The sequence below is a fragment of the Calliopsis andreniformis genome, unplaced genomic scaffold, assembly GCF_051401765.1.
Source record: "Calliopsis andreniformis isolate RMS-2024a unplaced genomic scaffold, iyCalAndr_principal scaffold0022, whole genome shotgun sequence".
Lineage (NCBI taxonomy): Eukaryota > Metazoa > Arthropoda > Insecta > Hymenoptera > Andrenidae > Calliopsis > Calliopsis andreniformis.
This window is the reverse complement of record NW_027480432.1, coordinates 13,477,373-13,499,114: the sequence shown is the minus strand read 5'-3', so window position 1 is coordinate 13,499,114 and position 21,742 is coordinate 13,477,373. Positions and strand designations below refer to the sequence as shown.

The 21,742-nt window shown below is 39.0% G+C and overlaps 1 protein-coding gene across 2 annotated transcripts in view; it reads left to right on the top strand.

Annotated features, from left to right (window-relative positions):
- The window catches only part of Mrps24 (mitochondrial ribosomal protein S24), a 43,525-nt gene extending 23,038 nt beyond the window's left edge, over positions 1-20,487 (top strand). The window contains exon 3 of one of the 2 annotated variants that reach the window (XM_076391200.1): positions 20,112-20,487. In XM_076391200.1, the coding sequence (XP_076247315.1) occupies positions 20,112-20,401 (290 nt within the window). In that variant the 3' untranslated portion in view covers positions 20,402-20,487. The remainder of the gene's footprint in view (positions 1-20,111) is intronic. The other variant, XM_076391201.1, reaches the window with a different exon arrangement.
- Positions 20,488-21,742: the final 1,255 nt, after the last annotated feature.

Sequence of the window (21,742 nt, the reverse complement as noted above, 5' to 3'; positions counted from 1 at the left end):
AATTCGCAAAATCAGGGAGGGCGCTATGCGCAACGTCACAGTTTTGAACGAGAAAGTTAATAATAAAAACTAATATATACAGGGGGGCCCAGCGAACACTGTACACTACGTCATTTCCTAAAGTATTAGAGATAGAAAAAATTTGTTTATACATGATTGCATGGTTCGACAGGGCCAATTTATTAGCGAAGGCGATTTTTTTGTAACATTATTATTACATGAGACATGAGTTTAGTTGTTTAAATGGAACTATACAGGGTGTAATAAAAATGTTGCAGTTCCTTGAAAGGGGTGATTCAGGGGGTGATTTGAAACAACTTCTCCTTAGTGAAAATTTAAGGTGAGGCTTCGTTAACGAGTTATTAACGAAAAACACCGGCCAATGAGAGCACGAGTTTGCCGCCCGAGCGACCTCGGGCTCGTATATATATAGGTTTATGAAAAAGGAAAATATGTAAGGAACGGCGGAATAACGTTCGCACCTCGTGGCCGTTTCTTCGCGACGCTCGAGAAACAATGTCCTCTGTCTCCTGATTTCCGACTACCCCGGACACATACACATTCACATACACAACGCCTCTCCAACGGTTTTGCCTCGCGTGTTTTTTTCCGCGTCGCTCGACTTCGGCGATACCTCGCGACCACATACGTGTTTGCACACGCACACGTACACACACATACACACACGCACACACAACGGGATTCGTCCATCCCACATTCGGCCGTCCTGACAATTAACATCTGCCCTCAGATGTTCTGATCTTCCTCTCCTGCATCCGAGGAGTCTCTTTCTTCGTCGTTGCTCCATGGTTTCATTGAGTCTGCTGCAGTAGTCGTTGTGTTAGGCCCTTCATGCTCACCGATTTTCCGTACCACGTAACGATCGTTTTTCAGGACTCTTAGTACTTCATAGGGCCCCAAGTATTTAGGGTATAATTTTAAGCCTGAACCGAATTGTGTTCTACGGATCGCGACCATTTCTCCCACCTCATACCGTTTGGCCGCAGTCCGCTTCCTGTTGAAGCCTTTTCGATTTTCCTCCTGGACCTTGAGGATAGCCTGCTTCGCATGCTTTCTCAACTCCTTCCGATTTTCCTGGAACATGCCTCTCCATTCTTCCTCGATAATCGACCTTACCGATTGGTTTTCTTGGATTCTCATCGGCACACCGAATAATAGAGTAAAGGGTGAAGTATCGATGCTCCTGTTTGGCGTCGCATTTAGATATTTTTGGACCAGTTCGAGATAGCGATACCATTCTTCAGGGTTAGGTGCGCTCATTTTAGTCAGTAGTGGTATCAGAGTACGGTTGACCCTCTCAACTTGCCCGTTCCCTCTCGGCATTCCGGTGGTGATTTTCGCGTGTTTTATGTTCTCCGAGTTGCAATATTCTTCAAATGTCCGTGACGTGAAGGCTGTTCCCCTATCGGATATTATTCTGTACGGGTTCCCGAATGTCGACGCCTGTTTACGCAAGTGCCCTAAAACCTCGGCAGTGTCTGTCGACCTGGTCGTATAGAGCCAAACAAACTTTGAAAAACCGTCTACAACTACAAAAATGAACCTATATCTTTTCTTAGTCGAAGGCATTGGACCGAGATGGTCTACGTGATACGTATGTAAAGGGACCTCGCCCTTGTCTATTGGATGGAGCCACCCTTCCTGTTTTCCCTGCTTTCGATTTGCGAGAATACAATCGATACAATTACGAATTACTTTTTCGACAGTCTTCCTCATCTCTTCGAACCAATAGTCCCGCTTTACTAACTTTTCTGTTTTATCCGCCGCGAGGTGACCCTGCTCGTGAACCCTTCTTACGATTTGTTTTTGTAGCGCTCTGGGTACCACTACCAATACATCGCCGTCCACTACTCTATACAGCAGGTCGTTTTTTACTAGAAATCCCGAGGCTTCGCCCTCACGAATTTTTTCTATAATCGCTCGCACGTTATCGTCTGCACGCTGTGCCTTTTTTAATTTGAAAATAATTCCTTCCTCGCTCTCACTTACGACTAGCACCGTATGTAAAGGGTTGCGGCTTAGAGCGTCTACATGTGTCATATTCTTACACGAACGATGTTCGATTGAGTATTGGAACTCTTCGAGGAGCAGTGCCCATCTAGCTACTCTTACATGTAAATCTGATTTATTCATTGTCATTGTAAATGCGCGACAATCTGTAACAATTTTGAACTGTATCCCTAACAGGTATACTCTGAATTTGCGTAGCGATTTGATGATCGCCAACACTTCCAACTCGTAACTGGGGTACTTCTCCTCGGCGGGTGTGGTTTTTCCGCTAGCATAGTAAACGGGGTGAAATGCTCTATCTTCGCCATCGCGTTGCATTAGAATAGCGCCATATTCCATAGCCGACGCATCGGTGTGCAACTCCGTTTCCGCGGTCGGTTTATACAGTCTAAGAACCGGCGCGTTGCACAAAATTGCCTTAAGTCGCTCGAACGATCGCTTTTCTTCGCAACCGAAATTAAATTTGTTGTCTCTTTTCAAGAGGTTGGACAACGGCCTCGCTATAATTGCGTATTGGGGAACGAATTTTCGGAAGTAACCCGTCAAACCAAGAAAGCCTTGTACTCCTTTTGAATTAGTTGGCTTCGGAAATTTCGAGACGGCCAACGTTTTGGCTACCGACGGGCGAATCGTTCCGTTCTCGACCACGTGCCCCAGATAATCTATACGCGTTCGTATAAATTGACATTTCTTCCAGTTTATTATGAGTCCGTACTCGGCCGCGGTGTTCAATACGAGTAGAAGGTTATCTATTCCGCTTTCCACATCATCCGACGGTACGATTAAGTCGTCCATATAGACGAGCACGATTTTCAACGCCATTAGATCCCTGAAAATCGTATTGATGAATTTCTGGAAAATTGACGGCGAATTACACAGACCGAAGGGGACTTTGAGGAACTCGTAGTGACCGTTTGGAACAACGAACGCGGTGTATTTACGGCTTTCTTCGTTTATTGGGACGTGAAAAAATCCGTTCTTCAAATCGAGTGTACTGTACGCGCGTGCGCCTTCTAATGCGTCCAATTGATCCTCGATCAATGGCAACGGGTATCGCTCTCTAATAATCTTTTGATTTAGTTTCCTATAATCAATGCAAAGCCTACTCGTCCCGTCCTTTTTTTTCACTAAAACTACTGGGCTAGCGAAATCCGAGTTGGACGGGCAGATTATTCCTTCCGCTAACCATTTGTTGACCTGACTATCTACCTCCATTTTTTCCGACGGCGATAGGCGCCTCGGACGATGATAGACGGGTTCCTCGTCTTTCAAAATTATATTCATCTCAATATCAATACCGCGCGTCTTACTCGGCTTATAGTTAGTCACCGCGTCTTCTATTCTTTTGCGGTGCGCTGCATTCACGATATGCGACAGATCAACTTCATTGGTTTCGCTATTTTCCTCAACTACGTCTATTTTGAATATCTCCGGCAAGCCGTCGTATTGCTCGCTGTTCTTTTGCGGACATGAAATAGAAACATTCCCGTCTTTAATGTGCAGCTCTACTTTCTGTAAAAAATCGTTGCCAATTAGGAGATCTGGCCGCATTAACGTGTCCGGAACAACATGCAGCGTTATCGCGTGAACGTTATTATCTATATTTACTTTCTCGGAGATTTCGCCTAACGTATGGATTTCGTCGGATCCTATTCCCTGAAATTTAAGAATGTTCTTACCTAGCGTGGGTGCACCTATTTTAATGTACTGTTCCGCACGAATCAGGCTTAAATCACTGCCTGTGTCGATCAACGCCACTATCTTGTCGTCTCGTAGCTTCACTTCCTTGAAGTTCTTCTTGACGGATGCATGGCTGGTACTGCAGCTTTCTTTCGATGCACTCTTCCGCTCGGGGCAGTCCGCTGCTATATGTCCAAAGCCGTTGCAGTTGAAACACCTCGTACCCTTCCGTGAATACGGACACTTCGTACCCAGATGACTCATGGATCCGTAGTTGTAGCAGCGCTTCTCCTCAGTAAGCCGATTCGATCCTTGCTTCTTACCCTCGCTTTCCGTCGGACGTTTCGATTTCGGTTGCATGCCCCTCTTCATGGGCTCGTACAATGCGAATTTTTGTTTGAGTTCACTAATGTTCGTTGCCCCATACAGAATGGTCTTATTCACTGGTTCGTCGTGAATTCCATCTATGATGTACTGTATCGTTGCGCTCTTTTCTACCCCACCTCGTGCGGCTATATCACACATCTTGTAGATGTATTCTTGATACGTTTCGTGGGGCTCTTTTCTTCTTTTCGTCAATTCTCTATGAATTTTGTACGTATCCACGGAGCTTGAGAATTCCGCTATTAGGGCTTTTCTCAACCTTTTCCACGTCTTGCCACATTTCTCGAACTGGACGAATAGCTTTGCCGATCCTTTTAGGAGCCTCTAGCAGTAAATAATTTTCTGGATGTCTGTCCATTCGCACAGCTCCGCCAGCTCCTCAAATTCTTCTATCCAGCAGCTTACGTTGGTTGAATCGTCGCCGCTGAAAGCCTTGATAGATTCTTCCACATCCTTGAAAGACAATGCCTGCTTGGGCCTGTCAGCCGGATCTTCGTCGCCATCGTAATATTCGTCGCTAGATTCTCCGTCTCTCTCCGTGTTCTGTGCAAGGGCGCCTTCCAGTCTTGCGGCTAATACAATCTTCTTACCTCGAACACTGAGTCCCAATTTTCTCAATTGTTCTCTTAATTCTTCCAGCTTCATACTTTCTATGTCCACTATTGGCTTCCCTGTGGCCGTCGGCGGATTAACTAATACCGGATCTTTGCTCGTAGTCGCCATAGTGTTTTGTATGTTACACTTCGTCACACTTCTTTACACTTCTTTTCACTTCGTTACAATTCTTTACACTTTCACGTCGTTTTACCGTCGCGAAGATCTTAAAACTTGCCTACGTCTGATTAGATCCCGGCTGAGCCCCCAAAATTATATAGGTTTATTAAAAAGGAAAATATGTAAGGAACGGCGGAATAACGTTCGCACCTCGTGGCCGTTTCTTCGCGACGCTCGAGAAACAATGTCCTCTGTCTCCTGATTTCCGACTACCCCGGACACATACACATTCACATACACAACGCCTCTCCAACGGTTTTGCCTCGCGTGTTTTTTTCCGCGTCGCTCGACTTCGGCGATACCTCGCGACCACATACGTGTTTGCACACGCACACGTACACACACATACACACACGCACACACAACGGGATTCGTCCATCCCACATATATATAATATATATATTATACAATGCAGTGGACACGCGGCCTACCGCGTCGCGCAGTTGAGTACCGCTGACGGCGCCGTACGTTTTACCAAACTATTTCGTGTCTGTATTGAAAACAAAACGGGACTAACAACTTCTGTCGATTCTATCCGAAGGAGAAATGTCTGCTGCATCGCGTGGTGTAATCAGATTTTCTCCTAGACCCTTAGTTTTTTAAATAAATTGAAAAATATTGGTGAATTTCGGGAGTCCTTTTGCCTTTGATCTTTGTTTAAACATATTTAAATGTTTATAACCCAGTAATAATGTATATAATTTTATTCGGGAATGTTCATAGAACAATCTGACATAAAAATCAACTGAATAACTATTACCGTTTAAACACAATAATTGTTCAAAGTTTAAAAATTGTGTTTATTTTCAAAATCGATTTTTTCGAAAACTGAGGGTGATGGCGACTAACGGATTGCAGATTCGTATTCAGTGCATAAAAATCTATAAGAAACGAGCTTTGAATGTTACAAGTTCGAAAAAAAGTTAAAATTTGTTGTACAGTGTTATGCAAAAAGCAAGCTTCCCCAAAAAAGAACAAGCACTAATCATCGACACACACGAAGACATTTCTATTAAAGAATACACATGTGCTATTGGACAAATAATAAATCCCCTGAGCTTCCGTAGGCAAGTCTATATTTATTCAGATGACATGAATAAATGACCAGTAAATTTCCAGGTTAATTATGAAGACACGTCGTATTGAATTTTTGTTTCAACCGACAACCCAACATGTTTTGTATGTAAAAAAAAAGGACACCTGGCAAAACATTGCACTAGTCAAAACGTCAATGTAAATCAGGAGTCCAATGAATCTGCTAACACGACGCAGCTTACAAACTTTGGTTCCTGCAACGTAAATATTTCTAAACCCGATGGTCACCAAGATTTTCAGGAAATAAATACAACATATGTCAACCTTACTGCTATGTCTAAAAGTAAAGTAGCTACAAAAAGACCTCTATCAACAAACAACTCAAGCAACACGGCTTTTGATTCTAATGAAACAACTACGGACCAAGCCACCTTAGCTAAGGAGCACACGGCGTCTAAAGAGGACGACAAGGACTGTTTGAAATCTTTGAAACCTCCCCCAAATATCAAACACGCTAATGAGAAAATTAAAAAAGACGCCACGGAAAAGTTATCTAACCATGAAGATATGGAGTATAAACTGGAACCAATTAAGCATTTCCTTAACCAATATCCACACTCATACGTATTAAAGTATGAAGACTACAAAGACTTTCTTATCAAAGCCAAAGGTAATCCAGACATTATGCAGCTAGCAATGTCCTTCACTAAGGATACCCCACTTTTAATAAAAATGCTTCGAGAAACCTACGCCAGCCTATCTGATAGATCAGTCAAAAATAGAATTACGAGAATCCTCAAGAAGCTTGAACTCTGTATGAATTGGTCCGCGGAGAATCACAGTCAGGGTGACTCCACTTCTGCCAACGACGCGGAAATGGAATCCACAAGCCAACCTGTTCTACATCAAGTTGTCTAGGATAATGATTCGACAAAACAATAGAACCACCACCACCTGCGAGCTTAATGTTGTTTTCTGGAATTCTAGAGGCTTATCTAGGTGCAAGGAAGAACTCCAAAAATAACTTTCCACTGTTGACGTATTTATTGGAGTTGAGACTTGGCTTAATGAAAACAAAAATTTTGTTCTGTCTGGCTTTAACACATTCAGAATCGATAGAAAAAATAGATCGGGAGGAGGTATCATTTTCCTAATAAAAACGTCACTCGCTTTTTGTCTTACTCAATCTCTCTGTAATATTCGCGACCACTTGGAAACCTAAGGAATTAAAATTACTAACGTAACGCCTGAAATTATCCTAGTAGGGTGTTACAGGGTTCCTGGCTTTAATATTCCTCAGTTAGAATGGGATCAGCTGTTTTTTTCGGTAAGTGCCGAAGGACCATGCCTTGTCTTTGGCGATTTCAATTCGCATAATACCATTTGAAACTGCACGAAAAACGATCTCAATGGAATTAGACTCTGCAATTCCATATCTGAATCAGACCTGATCTTAATCAATGATAAAACATTCACGCACATTGATTTCCACAGAAAAAAACTTTCAAACTTAGACTTAGTCCTCTCATTACACTTAAAGTGTTTGAAGATTTATGGAGCTCGGATCATTTTCCATTAAATATCCAACTAAAAGTTGAAAAAGTGCAGCTCATGAGAACACATCATAGACTCATATCTAAAAGAACTGACTGGACTAATAAGTATAGATCTTTCCTGGAGGAATTATATAATATTTTCCTTGATCCTTCTTACGATCTATTAAATACGGTCGATAAATATAACTTCTTTACTAACTTAATCATAGACACTATCATTAAGAGTACTCCTACTAAAAAAAACTGTAAATGCCGCGAATTACAGGAACCCTGTACCCTAGTGGCATACTGAATGCGATAAACTCATTAGGGTCATTCCACGCGAAATCGGGCACGTTTCGGAGCAAGTTCTTGTAATTTGCTCAAATTTGAATATGTTGTAGTCTTTAACGATATTTAAACGTACCCTAAAGGATTTTTCAAAATTTTGAAAATTGTCGATTTTACAGCTGTTTGAAGTTAAGTGCTACCTTTTTTTTAAAAAATTATAGCTATTGAACTAGTAAGCAGATGGAGATGAGCTTTACGGTGATTATAGAGAAAACATTGAAGTTGGTAAAAAAAATTATTTCATTTAAAAAAACTTGTTTTTTAATCATCTTTTTTGCAATTATTTTAAGCAAATGCAGGTTTTTAAAATGATGCGCGATTTTAAAAATCTGAAAAAAAAGGAGAATATAGTTTGATCCTTCCCCTTGATGGACAAACTTTCAAAAAGATGGACATTTTAAAATTGGCCCTGTGAAAATTGCTGAAAGTTGACGCTGCGTCGAGTCGCACTGCTGTGGCGGGCGCGTCGTCGCTGGCAGCCTACTCGTGTCCAGCGGACGAACGTGCGTTATTATTTGCGATCAAGGCGACAGATATTGGTAACTCACTCTTTGTCAATGATACTTATTGACAAGTTCACATTCATTTTTGCCATGTGAAGTTGCAAAAAGTGCCATTCTGCATTAATACCAAAATCTTCGAAATGAAAGCTAGGATTTAAGAGATTATATTTATGTTTTCAAGAATAAGACGAAGATTGAGTTACCAATATTTATTGATTGCATTAAACCTTGCAAATGCTCGGAGATAATGTAGAGTAATGTTGGGTGAAGTCGCCTTGATTCCAAATAATAACGCACGTTCGCCCGCTGGAGTCGAGTAGGCTGCTAGCGACGACGCGCCCGCCACAGCAGTGCGACTCGACGCAGCGTCAACTTTCGGCAATTTTCACAGGGCCAATTTTAAAATGTCCATCTTTTTGAAAGTTTGTCCATCAAGGGGAAGGATCAAACTATATTCTCCTTTTTTTTCAGATTTTTAAAATCGCGCATCATTTTAAAAACCTGCATTTGCTTAAAATAATTGCAAAAAAGATGATTAAAAAACAAGTTTTTTTAAATGAAATAATTTTTTTTACAAACTTCAATGTTTTCTCTATAATCACCGTAAAGCTCATCTCCATCTGCTTACTAGTTCAATAGCTATAATTTTTTAAAAAAAAGGTAGCACTTAACTTCAAACAGCTGTAAAATCGACAATTTTCAAAATTTTGAAAAATCCTTTAGGGTACGTTTAAATATCGTTAAAGACTACAACATATTCAAATTTGAGCAAATTACAAGAACTTGCTCCGAAACGTGCCCGATTTCGCGTGGAATGACCCATTAGGCTACGAAAGGCTGCGCTCAAAAAGTGGAAGTACACTCGTGCGCTAACTGATTATGTAGAATATAAAAAATGCGTAGCAGTAGCTAAAAAATATATCAAGAAAAGGAAGATTAGCAATTTTAGAGAATAAATGCAAAATTCTCAAAAATAAATGGGCTAATGTCAAAAGTGCTTTAGAAGCCTTTCCAAATCATGAAGCTAAAATACTGGAAGCGATTAACAAGATCGCCCCATGCTGGGTCCCAAGAAACCCTGATACTTCTCTATTAGATCAAGGCCAGGAAAATCAATTCCTATCTTCTCCTTTTCATTTTCATGAGTTTAATCTTGTACTTAATAATGTTAGCCTTAAGTTTGCTCCAGGACTTGACAAAAGTGTATACGCTTGTATTGTTAATCTCCCAATCAGGATTAAATTTATTCTACTCGACCTCTTCAACGAAATCTATTTTAGTAGTAAGTTTCCACCTTCATGGAAAGACAGTTTTACTTTTTTCATTGATAAAAAAGACTCCAACAGTGTTAGACCTATATCGCTAACTTCAAGCCTTTGTAAAATTTTCGAAAAATTGATAAAAACGCGTCTTCAGTGGTGGACAGAAGCACAAGGTTTTCTCCCACTGTCTCAGGTAGGCTTCCGCGTGGGTAGGTTTTGCTCCGACAACCTTGCTGCTGTAACTCTTACAATTGGAGAGGCCTTCTACAAAAATGAAGATGTTTTGGCTTGTTTCCTGGATGTGAAAGGAGCATTCGATAATGTCAACAGCGACGTCCTGCTAACAAAGCTCCTCGAACTTGGATGCTCTTACAACATCCTGAGTTTTGTTCAATTCTTAACTTACGAACGAAACGTTACATTTATTTGCAAGTATCCCTGTAGCTCGATAATTAGGAAAGTCTTCAAAGGCCTACCGCAGGGGGGTGTTCTTAGCCCTTTGTTGTACCTTATATATGTTAAAGACATGTGTGAAGGACTTGGTAATAGGATTCATGTCTCCCAATTCGCAGATGACATTAGTGTCTATACTCCAGTTAATATTTCTGATCAGGGTAAAAGATCTATTGAAAGGGCGGTAACTTCTATAAACAACAGACTGAATAAATTAGGCCTCAACCTGGGACTCGAGAAAACCATTCTAGTTCACTTCAACAAAAAGGGGATATAACCGAGTACTTGTTCAATCAATATAGAAAATTGCAAAATAAAATCTAGCGCAACTGCCGGATTCCTAGGAATCCTCTTTGATTACCAGCTGAAGTTTACAGAACATATAGAAAATATCAGGAACAAGTGCCTTAATAGACTTAATATTTTAAAATTTGTATGTGGAATAAGGTAGGGAGCTGAGCCACTTACTTTACTAATGCTATACAAGAGTTTAATTAAATCAGACATTGAATACAATTGCTTTATTTATTTTCCAAAATGTAAAAGTCGTTTACTGAGAATCGAGGGAATTCACTTCGCGGCTTTACGTTGTGCCTTAGTTTATAGGAGCAGTACCCCCAACAACGTCCTCTTGGGAGAATCAAAATGTTGGCCTCTAGGCCACCGAGCCATTTTTCTAAGCAAAAAATTTATAATCAAGCATCTTGCAAATAGTGGGACTTTACTGCATGATCTGCTGTGTAGGCTCTCAACTTCTAAAATATGGGATGACATTGTGTAACCAAATGTAAACTAAATTGTGTATATTGCTAATGACCCTGTAAGAGGTTCTATAGCTTAATAAATAAAAAAAAGTGTGTCACTTTGTTCATATGATGTACGGCAGCTTCGGTATCTTCTTCATCTTTATAAGTCAACGTCCTATTTATTCACTATATAGCCTTCGCAATCCGTTTGGTTGGTATTAATGACGTAATCTAGATAAAAAAAGTCAATCATATTTCGAACTTGACTTTGGAAATCTTGAACTACAGCTACAATTTCTTCAAAAGACCGTTTCTCATTTAAACTTATATATTTAGTGATACGACGCCGTTTAGTATTGTTAGACTCTGGATGTTTATGCAAAATTTATATGCCGAAATATGTAAAATATATGCAAAATTAATGCAGAATATATTCAGAAATATGAAAAATATATGCAAAAAATATGAAAACTATGTGCAAATTCTTTTCTTACTTGCATTATTTACTATTGCTTACTACTACTACTACTGTACTTACTACTATTTACCGTAATTTGCATTGAAATATATTACAATTATTTTTTCTATATTCTGGACTCAATTGGCACCTTCTATCAGATAAAATTAATTTGTAAGCTGAAAATGTTCTTTGAACATCACATGATGTAATAGAAGCATACGTATATTGTTTTCCAATATTGTGCTTTTACTTCATCTAGAGTTTCAGTAGTTTCACCACTTAAGCTGTTATTAAGTTTAGATAGTGTTCTAAATCTAAGATGTTTCTTTATCTTTCTACCACAGGTAGTGGAGGGAACTTGATCCAACTTGTTAACCAAATTGGAAACTAGGTTAATTGAATCATTTAACAATAATGTGTTCGACTCTAATTTCATTATAACAGCTGGTAAAATACGGAAATTAACATCAATAAAAGTCAAGTCATCAATAAGATTTTTTCACCTTTTAAAATCTCTTGTGTTACTTTAATGCACGCTGCATGTTTTTCTTTAAAGGTTTCAACAACCTAGAAATAAGTGAAAACTTGATTACCTCGTATAGAATTAATGGTGCAATTAATCTTAATTATCTAAAAGAATATAAAAGAGAAACTTTTTTAATAGCATATATATGTCTTGCGTAAAACATTGTTGCCTCTAACCATGTTCCCCAACCTGTTAGTACTGGTTCTGGTGGTACGGGAACGTTTGGTAGTTTTGTTCTATAAATCTCGACGCGATACGAAGATTTTGCAAATATTTGCTTTATAGAAGCTATGAATTTATTGAGCACAGGGAAGCGCAGTCGCACGTTCTCCGCTATTCTATGCAAACAATGTGCAACACATGTTACGTGCAACATGTTGGAATAAAATAATATTAAATCATTTCCAGCGTTTAACGTGTATGGTACAGTATCAGTTACAAACAGTAAGGGGGCGGTCACGCTCAGCCACTTACTGTCATCGACTGTTACCGACCAACCGTCAAAATTTTATGAGCGGTCACGCACGATCACTGGTCACCGTCAACCATCATACTGAAATTCGTTCCAATAGTTTTTAATTAATTAATTAATTACATTCAATCTGCATGTATTTCAAATGTTCAATTTTTGAAGCCTTCGGAGAGACACGTTAAAAAATAATTATTAATAATTATTATTAATTATTAATGTATTAAGTATCAGATATTTCTTAAAAACAGTTATATCTCTGTTAAATTATATTAGTGACTCTGACAGCAGTTTAGATGTGGAAGTAGTTCTTTCATATTATTTTATGAAATTACGAAAAAAGAGGAGTATCCGTATCAGAAATGTTTGCAAGTCGAAGAACATTTGGAGAATTTCACGCTTTAATACCTTTTTCAGTAATACTTTAGAATGCAAAGAAACACTTACAATATTTTAATTGAAGAAGTTAAGCCTTTATGTAGTACTAACTGTAAATCTAATATCAGTTTTGAAGAAAGATTAGCAGTTACATTAAAGTATATATTTTTGAAATAATTAAATTTGTTAATATAAAGATAAGTATAAATATTAGGCTTCTTGTTTTAGGTATCTTGCTACAGAAGAATCTTATCGATCAGCATCATTCCGTTTCTGAATTAGCCACAATTTCATTAATATAATTATTAATGAAATGCTTGAATTAATTTATAATGCTCTTAGTGAACCGTATTTAAAGTTTCCTGATAAAAAAAATTTGAGGAGATTGCACAAACATTTTTCGAGAAAAAAAAATTTCAAATTGTATAGACTGTATCAACGGCAAACATATCCGTCTAACTTAATCCATACTTTTGGCTATGGTAGATTCAAATTATAAGTTTATTATGATTGACGTGGGAAGCTATGGAAAAAGTAGTGACGGCGATATATTTGAACATTCTAATTTTGGAAAATTATTTAACAGTAACAAATTAAGTTTACCAGATGATAAATCAATTGAAGATCGCGGAGAACCCATGAAATTTGTTTTTATCGGTGATGAAGCTTTTCGTTTTTCAAACAATTTATTAAAACCTTATCCAAAAAGAGATTTAGACGAAGTAAAGAGAAGATTCAATTACCGCTTATCATACACACGTCAATTGGTGGAGTGTTCTTTCGGTTTAACTTCGAAATTTCGTATTTTTGAAACTTCAATAGCAATATTTCTCATTAAGGTGGATAAAGTGGTAAATGCTGCTTGTACTTTACATAATTTTATATTAACCGAAGAAGCATTACCACGAAAAAATTTCGTTAGACCGTGAACATTTGATTTTATTCCGGCAAGAAGAAGTACAGTAATGTTACGGATGAGAGCCGCGACCAGACCGGAAAGCGGCTCTCGTCCGTGACTGATAGTCGATTCGGCTTCCTTTGCTCTCGGTCGCCGAGATAATTGGTACACGACCGGGGAAGCAAAGAAAAGGGTCTCGCTCGACCGTCGATGCTCGAGCTCGATGCTCGAAATCAATGACGTCATAAAAGACAAGGATAGCATTAGGGATTTAAATAGGAAAAATTGAAGTTTCTTATTCGCAAACGGATTTTCACGCAAGTAACACCAATCGATTCCTTGTGCTCTCCCGATTAAAATGATATCAAATACGACATGATTCCACTTATTTATAATAAAGATATTTAAATAATAAAGGTTGGAACCCTGCGACGGTTACGGAGAATCGTCAAAGTTACTTTTCCATCAGTTCTTTACAATGACAGTAAATGAAGATTTGGCTAACAGAATTTATGTATATTATATTTAATCGATGTAGAAAAGAAGATATTGAAAATAAAAAAATAAAAATTTATAAACATTTGAAACGGAACTTATATACTTTTGTGTTACGCTTTCTTTTTCTTAATAATTTCAGTCATTAAATAATTAAACACAAAAATATGAGAGAATAATAGGGAGTTAGTGAATTGGAGAACTTTTCGTAGCATTCTAACATGCTACGGACGAGAGCCGCACTCGTCGAATCGACTACCAGTCACGGACGAGAGCCGCGCTCGGGTCTGTTTACATAACGCGATGAGCATGACCTTTCTTTCTACAAACCAAGTTTTGTGTATCTTTGTTAAAAATAATCGGAATCATGTCGTGTTTGACATCATTTTAATCGGGAGAGCACAAGGAATCGACTGGTGTTACTTGCGTGAAAATCCGTTTGCGAATAAGAAACTTCAATTTTTCCTATTTGAATCCCTAATGCTATTGTTGTTTTTTATGACGTCCTTGTTCTCGGGCGTCGAGCTCGAACGCGATGGTTCCAAGAATTGGTTTCTCGGCGGCACGTATCAAACGAGGTAGTGGGTATAAACCGCGGCTCTCATCCGCAACATTACTGTAGTAATCAATCTACCGAACATGCTAGATGTATTAGAAATAAATGTGCCAATTATTTTACAATGAAAGTATTCAAGCTGTCATTTGTATGTGTTGGAATGTGCTTAATCGCGACGCGCGTTTAATAAGGAACGAGGACAATTAGTATAATCAAATAAGCTCTTTATGCGTAAGACTACATTTCCTTTTTATTTCGTTCGTACCTCAGGTATGGTAACATTGCGAGCGCAAAAACTCAACACCGAAAACAGAATACTAAAATGGTGCGTCAACTTGACAAAAACAAAAAAAAAACCGCGAAAGATTGAACTCAGGAAACGACAGTTCTAACACGCTCCTCTCAATTGAAACGCAAAAAAAAACGATTGAATAAAGTAACAAAATCATCATATTAGCTCGATCTCATTCCTAGTGACTTGATACAATAATAATATTTAGATTTGGGTAATGACTTAGTAAAAACGTCCGCCAATATTTGGTTCGAGGGTACACTAGACACCTTAAATAAGTTACGTACGAAATGATGATGGACATCAATATGTTTGGTCCGAGAATGGTAAATGGGGTTTTCCGAAAGACTTTTAGCTCCGCGGTTATCGCAATAGAGGACTATGCAGGCGAGTTCTGAAAATCCGAGCTCCAATAGTAGCGAACGCAGATATTTGGCTTCCGTGGCTGCCTCGGCAAGGGCCATGTACTCGGCCTCCGTGGAAGAGAGTGCTACAGAGTACTTTGCTTCTGAGCCTTCCATGACACGGCTGCTCCGCTGAGGAGAAAAATGTACCCGGTGTAAGACTTTCGATCTACTGCGCAATTCGTCCAGTCCGCATCAGCGTAGCCTTTCACGGTATCTTCCGTTTGTCTGAAACACAAAACATAATTACGTGTGCCCTGGAGATAGCGGAGAACTCTCTTCGCAGATTTCCAATACTCTTCTCCATGACAATTGTTGTATTGCCCAAGGAAGTTGACGATGAAGGCAATATCAGGCCGGGTAGCCACCGATAAATACATCAAGGCGCCTATGAGCTCTTGGTAAGGTTGGCGGCTTCCCTCCTTGTCTTTGGTAGTCTTGAACCAACTTCACCTGGCGTGGCGACAGGATTCGCCTCGCCCATACCAAAACGTTCCAAAATGTTTTTGATGTAGCGCCGTTGCGACAGCGTGATGCCGTCGGGGGCTTGGGTAATTTCAATGTCTAAGCAATACCTCCTAGCATCCGAGATCCTTCACCTCGAACTCTCGTGCCAGACCATTCTTCAGTTCTTCGATCGATTTTGTATCCGTGGACGCCATTGAAATGTCGTCAACATAGAGGAGGACTAGAATACACGTTTTCCCTCTCTGTCTAACGTATAGACAAGGGTTAGCTTGAGTTGGCAATAACCCTAGATTTCGAAGAGCTTTGTCAAGACGCTTATTCCATTGACGTCCAGCTTGTTTAAACCCGTATCAGGCACGTGTGAGGAGGCACAGCTTATCCCCTTTCCGTAGCGTTTTCAACATTTCATTTGCCTTAGCACCAATGTCACTCATTTTTCCTTCTTGTTTGATGATGTTTTCGAGTGTCTCCTTGAGGAGGGCAGGTTTTTCCATGAAGATCTCTTCGTCTAAATGGCCGTTTAAATAGGCGGTTACTATGTCCATTTGATGTATGGTCATCTTATGTCTTGCTGCAACTGCCATCAGCAATCTTAATGACTCCAAACGAGCCACTGGCGCAAATGTCTGTGCAAAATCTACGCCCAGTTTCTGAGAGAAACTTCTCGCGACTAAACGCGCCTTCCGATGGTGTGAATTTCCTTCTAGCCCACATTTAGTGGTAAGAATAATGCGACTACCTACTACTTTACGATTCTTCGGGCGGTCTACTAGTTCCCACACTCCTTTCTGGAGTATAGCCTCTATTTCCTGTATCATGGCCTCCTTCCATTGTTCAGATTGCGGACCCGTCATGGCGTCATCGAAATTCACCTCGGATACGAAGGCAACATTTTCTACTGTATTTGTTTCGTAAAATACATCGTCTGAGGTTAGGGTCATCGACCATTTCTTTTTCATTTAGCTCCCCGTCCATGTTCCATATTGCACCTTGTTGATCATCATCTCCCACCTGTGTCACAGGTACGTCTTCATCGACATTCGATCGTGTCTCGCTCCTGTTGCTTGATGTACTCGTCAAAGGGTGGTCCTTTCTAGGTCTTCCACGGTTCCCAATGCGTATTATTCGCGGCCTTCCCGGCGCTCTTTGCACTTCATCCCCTGATTGGACAATCGCACCATCTACTGCAGAGAAAATAGGGGCCGGAATGATTTCGACCTCCTCAGAAGGTGAGTCGAGAGGGTCATCTTGTGTGTTCACCTCTGGTTTGAGAGGGACATCCTTACCCTCAGACAGGAATTCCACATCCCTGGTTAGAACTACAGTAATGTTGCGGACGAGAGCCGCTCTCGGGTCTGGTCGCGACTCTCGTCCGCGACTGGTAGTCGATTCGGCTTCCTTTGCTCTCGGTCGCCGAGATAATTGGTACACGACCGGAGAAGCAAAAAAAAGGGTCTCGCTCGAGATCGATGCCCGAAATCAATGACGTCAGAAAAGACAAGGATAGCATTAGGGATTTAATAGGAAAAATTGAAGTTCCTTATTTGCAAACAGATTTTCACGCAAGTAACACCAATCGATTCCTTGTGCTCTCCCGATAAAAATGATATCAAATACGACATGATTCCTATTATTTATAATAAAGATATTTAAATAATAAAGGTTGGAACCCTGCGACGGTTACGGAGAATCGTCAAAGTTACTTTTCTATCAGTTCTTTACGAGCTAAAAATGACATAAACAGAATTTATGTATATTATATTTAATCGATGTCGGAAAGAAGATATTAAAAATAAAAAAATAAAAATTTCTAAACATTTAAAACGGAACTTATATACATACTTTTTGTATTACGCTTTCATTTTCTTAATAATTTCAGTCATTAAATAATTAAACACAAAAATATGAGGGAATACATAATAGGGAGTTAGCCCTACGACGAGAGCCGCGTTCGTCGAATCGACTACCACTCGCGAGCGAGAGTCGCGCCTCGGGTCTAGTCGTGCCTTGGAATCGACTACCATTCACGGACGAGAGCAGCGTTCGGGACTGGTCGTGCTTAAAATCGACTACCACTCGCGGACGAGAGTCGCGCCCGGGTCTGTTTACGAGCATGACCTTTCGTTCTACAAACCAAGTTTTATGTATCTTTGTTAAAAATAATCGGAATCATGTCGTGTTTGACATCATTTTAATCGGGAGAGCACAAGGAATCGATTGGCGTTACTTGCGTGAAAATCCGTTTGCGAATAAGAAACTTCAATTTTTCCTATTTAAATCCCTAATGCTATCGTTGTTTTTTATGACGTCCTTGTTCTCGGGCGTCGAGCTCGAACGCGATGGTTCCAAGAATTGGTTTCTCGGCGGCACGTATCAAACGAGGTAGTGGGGATAAACCACGGCTCTCGTCCGTGTAGACGAAACGGCTCTCGTCCGCAACATTACTGTATCTTGTTTTCCGAAGGCACCCACAGTCTGTAGCCCTTGGTAATCTCAGAATAGTCAGTCAAAATACCAGTCTTGGCTCGGGCATCGAATTTTCCTTTCGCCAGAGACTTAACAAGAATATAGGCTTTTGTGCTTATCACCTTCAAATGCCGCAAGCTGGGTATCTTCCCAGTCCACTCTTGAAACGGCGTTCTCCTTCCTATTGATTTTGATGCACATCTATTCTGAAGATAATTTGCACTATGGATTGCCTCTGCCCAAAATGATGTTAGCAGATCACCATGTATCATAAGGCACTTCGCCATCTCAACTAGAGTTCGATTTTTGCGCTCAGCTATCCCGTCTTGTTGGGGGGTGTGAGGGACTGTAAGCCGGTGACAAATTCCGTGGTACTTCAGAAATCCATCGATCTCAGCATTACAACACTCTCTACCATTGTCAGTTTGTAGGTTCTTTATTTTCTCGCCTGTCTGTTTTTCGACATACTGTATTGCTTAAACACAGAAAAGGCATCACTCTTGTTTCGAAGAAAATACACCTCACACCATCTGGAATAATCATTAACAAACCTAATAAAAAATCGGGCGCGTCCTTTGGAATCCACCCTCATTGGCCCACACAAATCGGCATGTACAATTTCTAACCTTGTATTGGTCCTTCTGCCACGACTCGCAAACGGTAACACGGTCATCTTACCTTTGGCACAAGTCTCACAGGTAGAAAAACTTTCCCTACCTTTCAGGTTGATGTCACAAACTGTTTTCTCCTTTACCATTTGCACGAGGTCTCGTACATTTACATGACCCAGACGCTCATGCCACAGTGTCAAGGTCTCTTCATTATTTGTCAACATCGCACATGATTGTTCGTCTCCTTCTCTCACATAGTGCAAGTCACTAATACGGTCAGCTGCTACTGTAACTTGGGCTTGAGAGATTTTTTTACCTTTACCCCATGCCTGTGAAACACAACTTCGTAACCCTGATTTGTAATTCGAGCGATTGACGTTAAATTCATCCTGAGATCAGGAACTAACAAAGTTTCTCGTAGCTCAATTGTCTTGTCTGGAGTTCCATTGTTGGTTATTAGTTGCACTGTCCCTTTAGCATCAATATTAGCTGAAGATTCACTGGCCAGCATCAATTTTCCAGATCTTACTTTGACAATATCCCTGAACTTGTTATCTCTACATACATACGATGTGCTACTACTGTCTAGGCACCAGCGATTATTTTTTTTCTCCGAATGTACATTGAGAGCAACATTGTTCAAAGCATTGCTTGCCAAAAATGCATCTTCCACTTGTGCTACCTTCGCTTTTGATTCAGTATCCCGTTGTCAACATTCTGTAGCCTTGTGCCCTATTTTGTGGCACTTATAACACTTTATCTTCCAGTTTACTTTGCGCTTAATTATATTATTTCGGTCGTTTCTATCATATTTATTATTCATGGGAGTGTTCTGCAGTCTTCCCTTTGATCTTCGCCACCTTGCTATCGCTTCTGATAATCCATCATGAAGATTTTTCTTGCGAGCTTCGCTTTCTTCCAAAATCTTTATTTTTAACGCCTCTGCTGTGGGTAATTCATCTCTAGATTCAATAGCACATCGAAAATTTTCGAAACTCTGTGCAAGACTATATAATAACATTATACTGAGTTGATCTGGATTTATTTCTACTCCCATCGCAGCCAGTTTATCTATTCCATCAAAGATTTGTTTATATGCTGTCGGATATCTTCGCCTTCTTGTAATTGCTGCAAAGTTAATTGCTTCAATAGAGTAGCTTTATGGGCAGGCCCTTTAGAGGCATATAAATTTTTGCAATTTAACCCATATATCTCGAGACGTGACGCACCCCAGAAAATTCACTGAAACTATTTTTAGAGATTTGTAATAAAATATTTTTAGAGAATTTTTTAAAAATATTTTAGGATTAATATCCGACCATTATATTTTCCAGCAAACGTACAAGACGGCAACAGGCCAGCAGAAACCGCATTAGAAGACATATTCATCCGAAGATTCATAACAGGAACGTGGCACGGCCTCTTCGTCAGCGAAATAATCATCAAGCGACAACATAACCTCATCAGGATCGCCGGAATCGTCGTTCGCCGAGTGTCGCCTGGCAAAATGTATTTTTTAATTGGTTATTCTGAGGCACTTTTAAGCTATTGGCTACATTGTCCAGTGAAAATGGAAATTGTGACGACGCAGGATAAGGAAGATGTTATTTATAAAGTAATTTAAATAAATGAATCCATTTTTTCTTTTTTCTTTTTTAATAATTATGAAAAAAATAATTGTATGAAAGAAATAAATAGAAATTTCAAAGAAAGTTTTTCTTACGAATTCTCCAATAAATTTGACACGTGTTTTAAAGTTATTTTAAGTTAATTTAAATTTGGATTAATTTAGGACTAGATTTAAATTAGATTTGTTTTTTTGGATAAGGTTTACGATAGGCTTCTGTTAAATTTCAAATTAAAAAAATGTTGGACTTGATCTAAACTAGATTTGAGTTTTTTAAAAGTTTAGGTTTAAATTTGGGTTAGGTTTTTGAAATTTTCAGGTTCAATGAATTTTGGGCTAGACTTGAATTAGATTTGAATCTGTTTTAGATCTAAGCCAGCTTTTTCCTTAACTTCAGTTTGGATTAAATGCGTGAGTTGAAGAAGTATTATTAGTATTAGGTATTAGTATTAGTGTTAGGTATTTTCTTACTTTCAATTTGGATGAATTTTGGGCTAGATGTTTTTTAATTTTAATTGAAATGACATCACAAATATTAATATTTAATTCATCGTATAATAAACATACTGACATGTTAACCACAAGAACACATCGATTCAAACTATGCAACTTGCATAATCAGGGTCAGTCTAAGTCTGGTCGCCAAACTATTTTCATTTTTGAAAAATACTCGACATCAATGTATCAAAATCGTACAATATTTTTGGCTCATAAACACAAAAATTTTTGAGGTTCGAAAAATTTCAAACCAAATTAATTGTAAGAACAAAAATGCTTTTTCTAATTCTACTAACCTAAAATTCCTCTAACTTGACAATAAATAATAATTCCAAATTCCATTAAGAAATTTCATGTTATTAGAGACATAATTATAATTTACAATTGATTTTTACAATATATTCTATATATATAATTTAGAAAGAAGACCATGTTGAATATTTAAATTGTCGATCTGTCGAAAGAATTTCTTGTAAAGTAATATAATAATAGTAATAATAAATATAGACTTGTTGATTAAAAATAGTTAAATATATATATTTACAAATAATTGAAATTAGAGTCTTTTGTAGAACATAATGTACAACATGGAATTAAAACAGGGAAAAGGATCGTGTATGATGATCATTGTACAGTACACGCATGCTAGATGTATACTATTTATGTCAGAAAAGTCTCATAAAACGCATTAGATGCAATGCTTTCTAGAGGACTTCTTTCGGGACTTGAACAATAAATTTATTTGAATGCCTTGAAAGAAGTCTCGTGAAACGTATTAGAAATAATGCTTCGCATAACATTTCCTGAGATACAAAAGGAGGGTGCTTGTTTTGCCTAAAT